We start from the raw sequence: 13397 nt of genomic DNA on the forward strand, positions 1-13397 counted from the left end.
GCCAGCTATAGCACTGCCATGTGAATGCCTGTTCTCACTTTCAGGTGACATTGTAATTAAGAAGTGGGCAGCATTATCTTCCCTAAATGTAAACAAACTTGTTTCTCTTAGCAATTGGCTGAACAAAGAGTAGGACTGAGTGGACTTGTAGGCTCTAAAGTTTTACATTGTTTTGTTACGGAGTGCAGTTATGTAACAAAAAACTACATTTGTAAGTTGCACTTTTATGATAAAGAGATTGCACTCTAGTACTTGTATGAGGTGAATTGAAAAATAATATTTCTTTTGTTTATCATTTTACAGTGCAAATATTTGTAATAAAAAATAATATAAAGTGAGCCCTGTACACTTTGTATTCTGTGTTGTAATTGACATCGATATATTTGAAAATGTAGAAAAGCATCCCAAAATTATCTAATAAATTTCAACTGGTATTCTATTGTTTAACAGTGCGATTAATTGCGATTAATTTTTTGAGTTAATCGCGTGAGTTAACTGTGATTAATCGACAGCCCTAGTAAACATATTTGCAATGCAAGTGACTCATTGAGGGTCAAGAGAAGGAGAGGTGGAGCCAACCATAGCTCAACCACTGCAGTTTGTGTTTGTAGGGAATTAAGTGCTAGTTTAACAAAACATTAAGAAAATGGGCAATAGACACCGTAGTGATTTGTATTTAAAAAGACATTGTAAAAAGGGGGAAAAATTATTTTAAAACCCATATTTAAAAACTAACAACAATAGCAGCTTTGCCCTCCGGACTTCCTGAACATAAACCCTTTGCCTCTAAGGCAGATCAGTTTCATTTGTAGTTTCATGCCTAGACCAAGAACCTGATCACTATATTTTGTCTCAGAGACAGGTATTATAAGAAACATCCAAATATAGTTTTATAATAGAAATCATGGCAGAACTTTAGCAAGGGGAATTCTATGGGTAGCACTAGATTGTATCAGAATAACAAGAAACATTTCATAGGCAGAGATCACTCTTAAAAATTCAGCATTTTTAGGTATAATTTTATTTAGTTACTGAGGGCTACTGACAAGTGTAAGGGTGCACAGCACACACACAAAGGATATGACGTCACTGCATAGGTAGCCTAGGTGATTGGCACACAGGTCTGAGCTCCTGGATTAGCCTATCCCAGATAGGTGCAGCTGTGCTGGCATCGCAAAGCCACACCCACGTTACTGTGTCCGAACTGCTGCTGCACTCCGATCTGTGTCACATGGGCTACTGGGGGCATATCCCATGGTTCTCTGTGCTGCAATAAGCTGATCTGATCTATGATTCTTTCCCAGTGAATTGTGGGAGAACTTGTCTGTTGTTCTGTGCACAGACAGAATTGTGGAAAGGCACTGGAGGACTATCAGCAATCAAGTGCTTCAGCCTGCTACTCATTACAAAGTGGGTGAGTTACCAGCCCAAGTGAAAGCCTCACTCAGACTGTAGCCTATACCCCAGGGCAGGCCAGCTAGTTCAGGTTCCAAGCACCACTAAACTTGGGCAACACAACATAGTATAAAGAAAAGGAGTACTTGTGGCACCTTAGAGACTAACCAATTTATTTGAGCATGAGCTTTCGTGAGCTACAGCTCACTTCATCAGATGTTGGTTAGTCTCTAAGGTGCCACAAGTACTCCTTTTCTTTTTGCGAATACAGACTAACACGGCTGTTCCTCTGAAACAACATAGTATGTTGATGCGAGCATGAGTGGTGGGTATAAGAGGCTTGGAGAGGCTAAGCCTCTCCGAACGGGGCAAGAAATGCCAGATGCGGTGCACCTTCCTCTGGAGGTACACTGGCCTGCTGCCTTTGGAGCACCACTGCCGGACACTCCCGAGAAATGTGGTGGCCACCAGCACCCGGACCATGGCCCTGGCCGCTCTCCACCCCAAGACCCCACTCCCACTCTGTCTCTTCCCCCATGACACTGCGCCTCTTCTCCCCAAGGCCCTCCCCTCGCTCCGCCTCTACCCACCCTCGCTCCACATCTTCCCCCTAGGTCCTCCCCACCTGCCACTTGCCCCTCTCTGCGCCCTTTTCCCCCGTCGCTTGCCCTTAAGACAGGAGGGGGTAGAAAGGAGCAAGCAGCAGAGAGTTCAGGGGAGGGGACGGAAAGGAGCAAGTGGTGAGTTGAGCCTCAGGGAAGCAGTCAGAGAGGAGTGAGCAGCAGGCAGGGGGGCATCAGGAGAAGAGGACGAGCGGGAGTGGGGCCTCGGGGCACAGTGGGGGGGTGGAGCATAGGCAGGGCTTCAGGTGAGGAGGCAGAGTGGGGGTGGGGTCACAGTCTGGGCACCAGTGGGCCCCCACACTTCTAGGGAGCTTCTGGCACTTGCGCACAGCCTCCCCAAATGCAAGAGTCACGCACTGCCTAGGGATGGGAACCAGGTTAAGGGCAACACCCGAATAAGAGCCTGGGTTAAATCTGCAGCGAAGATGTACCCAGAGGCAGTGTCAATGCCCAATCGGGGCCTAATTCTGTGAACACATGTTACTTCAAAGGAATTGGTCTGTGAGTAAAGTTACTGTTATGCATAGGTGTTTACAGGACTGAGTCCTTAACAGATGCTACTAAGCACCTGCTCTGCTGGGAGGCACTTTGTTTTTAAGAGGCGGAGTTAGAGAAGGCTCTGTTTTCTGGGCAGTTTTGTCACTTTGTACCACTCCCTATTCTGGAATGGACCAGTATGTGGTGAGAAGCAGATAGCTAGGAGGGCTTACAAAGATTGGCAGGACCTTATGTTTGTTTTAAAAATGTAAATAAGTATTTACCAGTAGGTAGACTCCCCCTAATCGGCCTTTACTGATCTGGTATTGGCAGCCAGGACACTTTTCTGTGTTAACAGCCTGATTAGAAATTTCTACACACCCAGCTTGTTTCACTTTCTATCCAAATTAGTAATATTGATTAACTTCCATAAAAAGTAGAATAAAATTAAACACAAAACAGCTTAAAAATATAAGAGATTTTTCTAAAGCCATGAGATATTCTTATAAACAGAGTTAGGAGTGTTGTCAGCAGTGTTACCTACTACTGAGAATTAGCCAAGCCTATGTACTACAAGTCCTGCCCTGAAAAGTTCCAACCTTAGCTTCTTTTCGACCTGCTGCTTTGTCCAGCTGACAAGTTATCCCAATTAGCCCAGTCTGATAATTCTTTAAATATTTACACAACAGAATCATCATTTTTTGGCAACAATCATCCATAAGATTGTGTATGTTTGTGACAGCTCGCATGGAAGTCAGAGAATGTCATTTCCAGGGCAACCACAACAAATGAGTGTTCATGCAACAGACAGAGAATATGTAAGCGGGAAGGGGGGGAAGAGCAGGCGGGGGAACGACATATTGATGTGAGGGTGAGACAGGACCAGACCAGTGACAGTAGAGGGGACTGTAATTTTCAGCATGCCACTTGTGCAGTAACCACTTAAGCAGAGAATAAAGGCCAGGCTGGCAAATAAAGGGGCAACACTGCCCTGCAAAATAACTAGAGTTTAAATTTAAAGAGGCTCTTTTTTCAAGATATTTTGCAATATGGAATAGAAAACAAAACCTTTTATCCGAGAAGCTCAACAAAATTAACAAAGGCAGTCAAGTATTATACAGACATTCATGAACATATCCTCATAACACTTTCATGAGGAAGGCGTCGCATCAATTTTGCATTTGGGAAAACTGAGGCACAGGGAAATTAGGTGACTTGCACATTATTTGCCTACATCCAAAATTGGTTTCATATTCACTGTGAACCTCTGGCTAAAATTCTGAACAAGAACAGTGCGAGTGCCATTTCATCTTTTTCAAAGCAAAGAAAACCTACTACACTCAAATAAGCTATGAAACCAGACTTCAGTACAGTTTTAATTATACTTTTCCTGATTTCACAAAATCAGCTGTAAGATACAACATTTAACAACAATCATGGTTTCAGAGTAATAGCCGTGTTAGTCTGTATTCGCAAAAAGAAAAGGAGTACTTGTGGCACCTTAGAGACTAACCAATTTATTTAAGCATAAGCTTTCGTGAGCTACAGCTCATTTCATCGGATGCAACATCCGATGAAGTGAGCTGTAGCTCATGAAAGCTTATGCTCAAATAAATTGGTTAGTCTCTAAGGTGCCACAAGTAATCATACCTTCAGTTTCTCTCAACACAATTTTATATACCTATATATTACAAAAAGTGCTTCTAATTTTACTTGACACAGTTAAAAAGTGCAATATGGCTCTTCACCCTATCCCTCATTTCTGTGATTTAACAGTGTAAAAAAAAACCAGGTAGTTCTTACACTTTTTAAAAAAAGAATACATAAGAAAGTGAGTGAAAACTCCTCCTACCTTAGCCACCCAGCTGAACAATGGTGACATCCTACAAGATCAGACACAGATCACCACCCGCTGTTGTAACTTTAGCCACTTTCACAGCCTCTTTTTTCCACTTCTTGCCTGCTTTTGTCTGATAACCCTCTCACATCTGCATCGAGCAGTAGCCTAATTTATTGTGAAAACAGAAAAAGCTGTCTTTAAAAACAGTTTTTTAGGCAGCCCGTCTCATGCTGCAAAGAAGCATGTTCACTTCTCAGACTCTACAGCAACTATGAGGTCACTGGTCTTTGAGACTTCGCAATTCCACACAGTCTATCTCAGAGATTCCGTGCAAGAAAGGAAAGGGCTGGGTGGGTAAGGGGAGGAGGGGAATATGCCACAGGCAGCTTTGAGAAGAGACTCCACCTACTCGGACAAAAAGAGAGAGACAGAAAAGTACTAACAGAGTGCTGCTGTGTGGATTATTCAGGAAGTTGTGAAATGTGGTAGCTCCGCGCTTAACAGCACTGTAATAACATATCAATAATTTAAAGGGAAAAAAATACAAACTATACTGCCAACCAGCACTGAACTTTTAAGTAGCTCAGCTCAGCATAAAGACAGTATTCATAGCCGATGTTTAAAAAAAAACAAAACAGTTAATGTAGCTTTCTAGAAAAATGCCAGTGTCAAATAAATGTTTTAAATACAAATTGAAAGCAAAACCAAGCTTCTCTTTTAAACTGGCAAAAACGCAAGTTTCCTAAATAATCTTAGTTATTTCTAAGTAAGTTATTGACATTAAACCCAAAATACTAGTATCTCTAGTTTAAAAAACAAACTTACATTAACAGAGAACAGAACAAAAAATAACCTTTGAACCAATGTAAAGTGAATTTCAGGCAGGTCAAGATATGTTATTTGCCATCCAAACCAGATGTGCTTCAACTACCATACCACTGCTCCTCCTGTTAAAAATGCTAGGAGTGTCTGTAAACATACCTGAAGAAGAGCTCAGTACAGCTTGAATGCTTGTCTCCTATTGGACCAACTTCTGTTGGTGAAAAAGATATTACCTCACCCACCTGTCTCTGTAAACATATACACACGTTTACATCAATATACACATACCTACAACAACTGACATTAAGAAGCAAGTTCTCCTCTCAAGTCACTACTCAGCTGGGAGTAGAATATGGCATTAAGTCTCTTATTTGACATCAAAAGGCTATGCTGAATTTGAACTCATCAAGGAATGGTTGCACTCAACCTTAGAAACAAAGTGTAAAGGTCTGTAACATGCAAAAATACATGTGTTTGTTTACTCTGTGTCAGTGTGTCACAACTCTCCATCCTGTATACCCAAGCCTTGCTCGTAAAAGAAAGCATAGTATTGTTCTGTGGAGCAGCAATGGACAGAGAGGGCCGCAAGCAAGACATAGGTCCTGCACCACTTCGTACAGCACCTACAACATTTCAATCAATCTCCACATCACTAAATAGCAAGCAACTCTGGCAGAAAGTCTGACTTAAGTTTTAAGTTCTTCTAGGATATTCTCTGAAAATGTCTCATGTAAGAAACCAGTCCCATTCTAGACTACGGAACACAGTACATTATTGCACTATTATTTATTTGTATTGCGGCAGCAGAGGCCATAATCAGGGATCAGGTCACTTCACACAGGGTGAAAAGACTATCTCTGAACCAAAGAATTTACAATCTAAGTATACGATTTAGAGACAACAGAAGGATACAACCAACAGACAAGAGGAAATACAAAGTAACAGCGAGGCAATTATGATTATTGTAATAAGAAGTGGTCACTAGCCTTTCACCCTTTGGTGACCCACTCACAACTGAGATAACAATCATGGATGTTGAATGCCCAGAGTGCTAGTCAATGATAATGCAGGAGGAAGCTTACAAAGCACTGCTTGGACTATGCCTCAGTCTAGAAAGGTCATTAGATTTCTCACTCTCATGGACAGTAGTCATCAACTTCAACATCAAGGAGTCATCATGGATAGTTCTCTGAAGACATCCACGCAGTGTGCAGCGGCAGTCAAAAAAGCAAATGGGATGTTAGGAATCATTAAAAAAGGGATAGAGAATAAGACAGAGAATATCTTATTGCCCTTATATAAATCCATGGTATGCCCACATCTTGAATACTGTGTACAGATGTGGTCCCCTCATCTCAAAAAAGATATACTGGCATTACAAAAGGTTCAGAAAAGGGCAACTAAAATGATTAGGGGTTTGAAACAGGTCCCATATGAGAAGAGATGAAAGAGACTAGGTCTTTTCAGCTTGGAAAAGAGGAGACTGGGGGGGATATGATAGAGGTATATAAAATCATGAGTGGTGTGGAGAAAGTGAATAAGGAAAAGTTATTTACTTGTTCCCATAATAGAAGAACATGGGGCCACCAAATGAAATTAATGGGTAGCAGGTTTAAAACAAATAAAAGGAAGTTCTTCACTCAGTGCACAGTCAACCTGTGGAACTCCTTGCCTGAGGAGGTTGTGAAGGCTAGGACTATAACAGTTTTTAAAAGAGAACTGGATAAATTCACGGAGGTTAAGTCCATTAATAGCTATTAGCCAGGATGGGTAAGGAATGGTGTTCCTAGCCTCTGTTTGTCAGATGGTGTAGATGGATGGCAGGAGAGAGATCACTAGATCATTACCCGTTAGGTTCACTCCTCTGGGGCACCTGGCATTGGCCACTGTCGGTAGACAGGATACTGGGCTGGATGGACCTTTGGTCTCACCCAGTATGGCCATTCTTATGTTTTTAACTTCATCAAGGGGGGAAAAAACTATTTACCAATATAATATACTTAAACCTTTTGCACCTTTTATCTGAGGATCTTAAAGTCCTTTGACATAAATATTATGTTCATTTTACAGATGGGTAAGTTAAGCTACTGAAAGGTTAAGTGACTTACTCAAGGTCACACATTTAGTCAGTGGAAGAGCCATATGAAGAACTGCAGAGTCCTGATTCAAAGTCCTTTGCTTTAAACAACTGGTTCTCAACCTATGGCCCATAGGCTGCTTGAGGCCCAATCAGCGCAGAGCTGCAGCCCATATGACATCCTCAGGGCCATACAAGTAGTATTGGATGTGGCCCACAATGGTAAATAAGTTGAGAACCACTGCGCTAAACACTAGACTGCAGTGTTTGTCCATGAAGCCAGAGTAAGTTGTCCAATTTCAGCTAATAAGGAGAGATTCATTGACAGGCAAAATTGACTTTTACATTATTCTTTATCCAAGATGTGTTTTATTTTAGTAAATAAAATGCAGGAAGGGCTCTATCATGCAACCTTTACTCACAGAGGGCCTGATCCAAATCCCTCTGAAATCAGTAGGAATCTTTCTATTGGCTTCAATGGGCTTTGGATCAGGTCCAAAGTTTGGGTTGCAGGTTCTGGCCCTACAACAATAAAAATACAAGTCATTCCAAAGTTTCATAAAGGTGAATGGAAAAGAGGGGTGTATTTTTAAAAACAATTTGGAATTTTAAGCTTCTGGTAATAACATTGAATGGGTTGATGGCCTCAGTCTGTTCTTCAGGCATCCACATTCAATGCCACTATCCCAACTTGAACTAATGGGCTCTCACAGCAAAGAGCCTAAGAATAAAAGTGTGTGCACTATGCTTACTCTCTGAAGGTGGTCTCTCCAGAGGCATTTTGGCAAGGGAGCAGGGAGAAGTTTTCACTGCCGCTGGTCATAATGCAGGTATTCTGTAGAGGAGTAAAAGGCATCTCTTTTCAGGGCTTCAAATCTGGCACCTTTCATGAGCACTAGATGTACTTTTAAATCTAAGTGTATTTGTAAGTTAGGCCCAGATTTCTAAAGGTATTTTGGTGTTGCGGCACTCAGCATTGCAAGACATAACGGATATAGGAGCTTAAATTTCATTTTCAAAAATTGCTGAGTGCCACAATACCTAAATATCTTTAGAAATCTGGGCCTTAGTCCGCTTTTTTTAAATAAAGCAATTGGGGCATGAGGAAAGGAGGATGTTGTCCTTATTTAGTGCTCATAATAGCGGGATCTGTCATCCATTATGTGAGAGTGTTGAAGTCATATTCTTCCGACACTGATCATAAACATGTCTCTAAAGCTACTCTCTCTCTCCCTGCTTCAGTGTAGATCTTCTATCTACACAGAAGCTTTCCCAGCTGTCCCTTCCTGGCTGGGTTCCTGCTACAGTTACAGTTTTAAACAAACAATACACATATCCTCCCAGTTTCCATTAGATGATAATGTCGGTCAGGAGACCTGACTCGAACTGACTCAGTGTGTGATCCTGAGCCAGCCACTTAACCTCACCCTCTACATCAGCTTCCAAATCTGTGAATTGCAATAGCAATGTTTACATGGCTTTGTAAAGGGCTCTGAGGATCCTTTGCATTCGGATTCAGAAAATTAGGCATTGAAATCCAAGTTGTGCCACAGATTTGATTTTGGGCAAATTGCTTACACTTTGTACTTCCTAGTCTTACAAGGGTGAGGGGAGCATGCTTTAATTAATATTGTGAGATACGCAGATACTATATTGATGGAGAGTTTGAGTGCATAGAGAAATATTTAATAATATCTGAAATATTTTAGCATAAATGGAAACAATTTCAATATTTCCCCCATCCTCCAAAAAAATAGTTTCAGCTATTTAATAGGAATAGTAACTGTATTCATCTTCTAAGACATCAGACATTCTAAAAATAGAACCTCTGTATTTTTCTATTTTTAAAGTCTAGCTTTGCAAAGTTTAAGCAAATAACTTCTTTCCCAAAAAGTAATGTACATCCATTTTGGGCAAGTGGAAAAATTACGAGAGTAAGGAACACATTTCTATGTATAAGCACTAAAAAGGAGCATTTGAAACACCTTGTCTAAATTAAAGATCTTTACACCAAAACAGTCTACTGGATATTATAATGGAAAATATTAGCAGATAATTGCTACTATTTCAAAAAGTTCAGTCACTGGTAGTAGCAATTTACATGCAAGAATACTTTAAAGCCATATTTTTAACTGTATATAATCAGAAAATGGCTTGTTCAGTTCTGCAGATGTCTACCATTAACTTACAAAAAACAAACAAAACAACTTACTTCTCCTTAATGATAGCGGTCTGCTTTCAAAAAAGCATTTGTAAATTTGTAAGAAGAATTTAAAGTTCTAAGATCTTTCAAGTCATCTAGTTTGTCTTCTGGCCAATGCAAAGACCATTCCCTGTCACAGTCTAATTTTAAAGGCTGTAATTATCTTTGAGACTTCATTGGAGGCTAACAATGACGGGTTCACGCAGAGCACTGGCTAGGTTACTAGCTCCAACACTTAGTCTCTGAGCATTTGCACCTCACTTTCCAATTTATAATGCTGAATGCATTACAGAGGTAGACTCTCAGCTGCTGTCATGGTGCCAAGACTAGATGTTTGCTCAGTGGTACCTTTATAGCAGGAGGGCCTAGTTCAATCCATTTCTTTTTGGAATTTTTCCCCTGGTGGTGCATTCATTTATTCACTCCTCCTTTTATGAACACCCCCACTTTCACCTTTATTATGGGTTCAATAGGTTTCTTGAAGTTTCAATAGGTTTCCTCCATTGACCCAAGCAGGTATAACTTTTTTTTCCCCAGCAGAGACAGACGGGGAAAGGAAATGAAGAAAAGTTCTTATGGTGTCACTCTCCCTTTAAGAAGGCTAGCTGACAGAGATTTCTTACATGAATTCACTGACTGATAATTGCACCCCACTTCTTGACACATTTGAATAAAAAATGTTCAGACTGCTTGAAGAATGCCAGACCTCCATTCCACCTAACCTACACCCTCCTTTTCCCCCCCTTCATCTCTCTTCTCCCATTTTATTACTGTAACCCCCCCCCCCACGTGTGTGTTCTGTATAGTATTTGACAAGCTGCAAAACTGTATAATTCTATTGGCGATCTCATGAGGAGAAGGTATTTGGGAACATTCACAAGCTGCTGTAAATCATTTTCATTTTTGTACTTGTTATTGTTCATTTCTTTAAAAAGAAAATCAATTAACATTAATTTTAAAAAATACTGGCTGGCTCATCGGACTTAGTTTGGCATTGTCTCAGCAATAAGGAAAAAAAATAAATGTTATCACCATGCATTGTCCCCTAAGTGGCCCTTTCACTTCTGTGGAACTCTGACTGGTAGAGGAGCATTCACACACACTGCATAAGACAGCCAAAGTGAACTTGTGATGCTGGCCTGCAGAGAGCTTCCCCACATACAGACCTGGTATGAATGTCTTCTTTTCAACCATGGCACTTCTTCCATCTTGTATACACACAGCTAACAGAATTCTCATGCTGGCTCCAACACAGACCTAAGTGACTGCTTCCTCAAGGGAAGGGAGTGCTCTAAGTGGATCTGTCTGTTATCACCACTTGTGTTTTGCAGATCTGAGACTTCACCTCTGTGAAGCCAGCAAGGTAAAAGATGTGTATGTGGATTTGAGAAAGCCAACTGGGACTAGCAAAACCATTCACACGGATCTACTGCAGGCAGAGAAAAAGACAGGCTTTCCTCTACTCTGTAGCCCAGCCTCCAAGGATCTGGGTCAAACTAGAACTGCGGGCCAGCTCTTCAAAAAATATATGAGAAAAGACTGTTTTTTGTTCTTTTGTTTTTAATTTTGGCTAACTTGTTGTCATGAAAAAGAAAATGACTAAACACAAAGACAAAGATGGCTTCCTAACCTAAACGATCCAGCTACACAAGATCTGCCTTCACCTACTAGAGTGACGGACCAAAAATACTGTCATCCAGTTAGCCCTTTGTCTAAGCGGAAAATACATTAATCAAGTGCTGATGGGGGATAGGGTAGCCTCCATGGCTACTACTGTACCCTAAAATGAGTTACACAAAACGTAAAATTTCTATAAGAGGGAATTCAAATAGTCTGCTTCCCTTACAATTTGCTGCATAAGCATACAGTACTCAATGTGGCAGTAGACGTTAGAAAAACAATGTTTGGGTCAAGAAAAAAAAAGAAAACTATAAAATTAAAAAAACAATTACAAGGAAGATTAGCTATACTGGTCATAAGAATTTTCCTAGATAAACCTCTTTTTGTCAGGGTTGCCCACACAGCACTGAACAAGATTCTAGTGTGGGAAAGGCAGATCTGCCTTTCCTCAGCCTCATTCTGAATGTGTTCTAGGTAAGGGGGAGGTGGGGTTGCAGGTTCAAATACAGTGAATGAATTCAACAAAAGCCTCTCCCTCTTTGCTAGGGAACAGGTAGCTCTAATCATCTGATTCAGAATCCTTAGAGAGGGAGGAAAACTTCCTTCATCAGCCAAGGACTAGGGTGAATACGCTGTGCCGGGGAATCCTCATAAGGGGTCTTTTTGCTCATTTTGAGGGGTGGATTTATGACCCTTGTTGCAAGAATCTTAGGGACACTGGCAAACAGCTAAGGAGAAGCCCCCAAAACAGTGCTGTAGAAACTGAGGAGTGGAGTGGGGTGGGGTGGGGAAGCTGGTAGCATGCAGAGCGAAACATGCAGCAAGAGTCCTTTGATGCTGTCATCCGGCAATCTCCAGCCTTCCTTAAAATACCTACTGTAGACCGAGAAGGAGGCAGCAAAAAAATCCTGAGGAAAGGAGGTCTCAGCTGCTGAGGAAACTTTTACCTCTGAGTACAGAAGCTAGAAGCCTTGGGAGCAGCATCAATGCAGTTCTGCAGGCCTGCCTGTAGAGGGTGCTGACCAGCAACAGTACTGGGATTCAAAACCAGTAGCCAGCCTTCCAGCCTTGGAAAAAGCAAATAACACGGCAGCTCCAAGCCTCCTGTAGCAGTGAATTCCCACAATTATTTAAACTTACAAACTTCCAGTAAGGCTGAAGATTTACTTTCAATGTTTGTAGTTCATGTTCACTCACAGCATCTAATTCAAGCAGAGCATAACAATCAAAAAGACGTATCAGTGGCAATGGAATATAATTGATGCAATGCTGCTTATTGGTTGAATCCCTTGGATGATAAGATATTAGGAATAAAACAATTAAATACAGATTAACCATGTCTAACACTAAATTTACAATGAAAGAGCTTCATTCACATCATCCAAGTTCCTACTCTTTTCTCTCCCCTTCCTCTCCCTCTCCCCCTCCCAAGTATTGTATTTCCTTTCTCTTGGAGTCTTCAACTGTTCCCTGGCGATTACTCTCCTTAGTCATCAAGAAAGAGAACAGTTTGGCAAAAAAGAGCTTTCAGACATTTAAGGAAGTGAGCAAAAAAAATTCTTAAGAGGAAAGACTGCAAACCACCGAAACACTGAATAAACAGACGTGATTGGAGCAACTTTCATTCTGAATCGCAGTTCTTAAGGATTAAAATAAAATTTCCCTTCATTTTGAAATATGTTGTTAAAGAAAATTATTTAGTTAGAAGGAAACTACTTGATTTGGGAAGACATCTCATTCCTTTATAGAGGGGCATTCCTGAACACTGGAAAACTATATATATATATATATAAATAAAATAGTATATATTTATATAGTATATATTTTATATAAAATAGTATGTATTTTAAGTACTAAATAAGGATTTCAGCTTCTGTAGTCATAAAACTGTAAGAAAATATTTTCCCAGTAATATTGAGGCAAAGGAAACAGGGAGTAGTCATGAGATCTCATTGGATTGATTAAATCAAAACTCTAACTATACTATGATAGGTTTCAGAGTAGCAGCTGTGTTAGTCTGTATCCGTAAAAAGAAAAGGAGTACTTGTGGCACCTTAGAGACTAACAAATTTATTAGAGCATAAGCTTTCGTGAGCTACAGCTCACTTCATCGGATGCATACAGTGGAAAATATAGTGGGGAGATTTTATATACACAGAGAACATGAAACAATGGGTGTTACCATACAGACTGTAGCAAGAGTGATCAAGAAAGGTGAGCTATTACCAGCAGAAGAGCTGGGGGGGGGGGGTGGAGGGGGGAGAGGACACCTTTTGTAGTGATAATCAAGGAGGGCCATTTCCTAGTCTTTATTCAAGCCTAAGTTAATTGTATCCAGTT

General features: G+C 40.7%; 1 protein-coding gene across 7 annotated transcripts in view; it reads right to left on the reverse strand.

Moving 5' to 3' along the window:
- TBC1D1 (TBC1 domain family member 1) overlaps window positions 1-13397 on the reverse strand; it is a 213165-nt gene that overhangs the window by 146357 nt on the left and 53411 nt on the right. The window contains exon 1 of one of the 7 annotated variants that reach the window (XM_048848605.2): window positions 4348-4656. The exons of the other annotated variants lie outside the window; for them this stretch is intronic. Coding sequence (XP_048704562.2) covers window positions 4348-4377 — 30 coding nt within the window. The 5' untranslated portion in view covers window positions 4378-4656. Of the gene's footprint in view, window positions 1-4347; window positions 4657-13397 lie in introns of those variants that run through there. 7 annotated transcript variants of the gene reach the window in all.

Source organism: Caretta caretta, chromosome 4, assembly GCF_965140235.1.
Source record: "Caretta caretta isolate rCarCar2 chromosome 4, rCarCar1.hap1, whole genome shotgun sequence".
Taxonomy (NCBI): Eukaryota; Metazoa; Chordata; order Testudines; family Cheloniidae; genus Caretta; species Caretta caretta.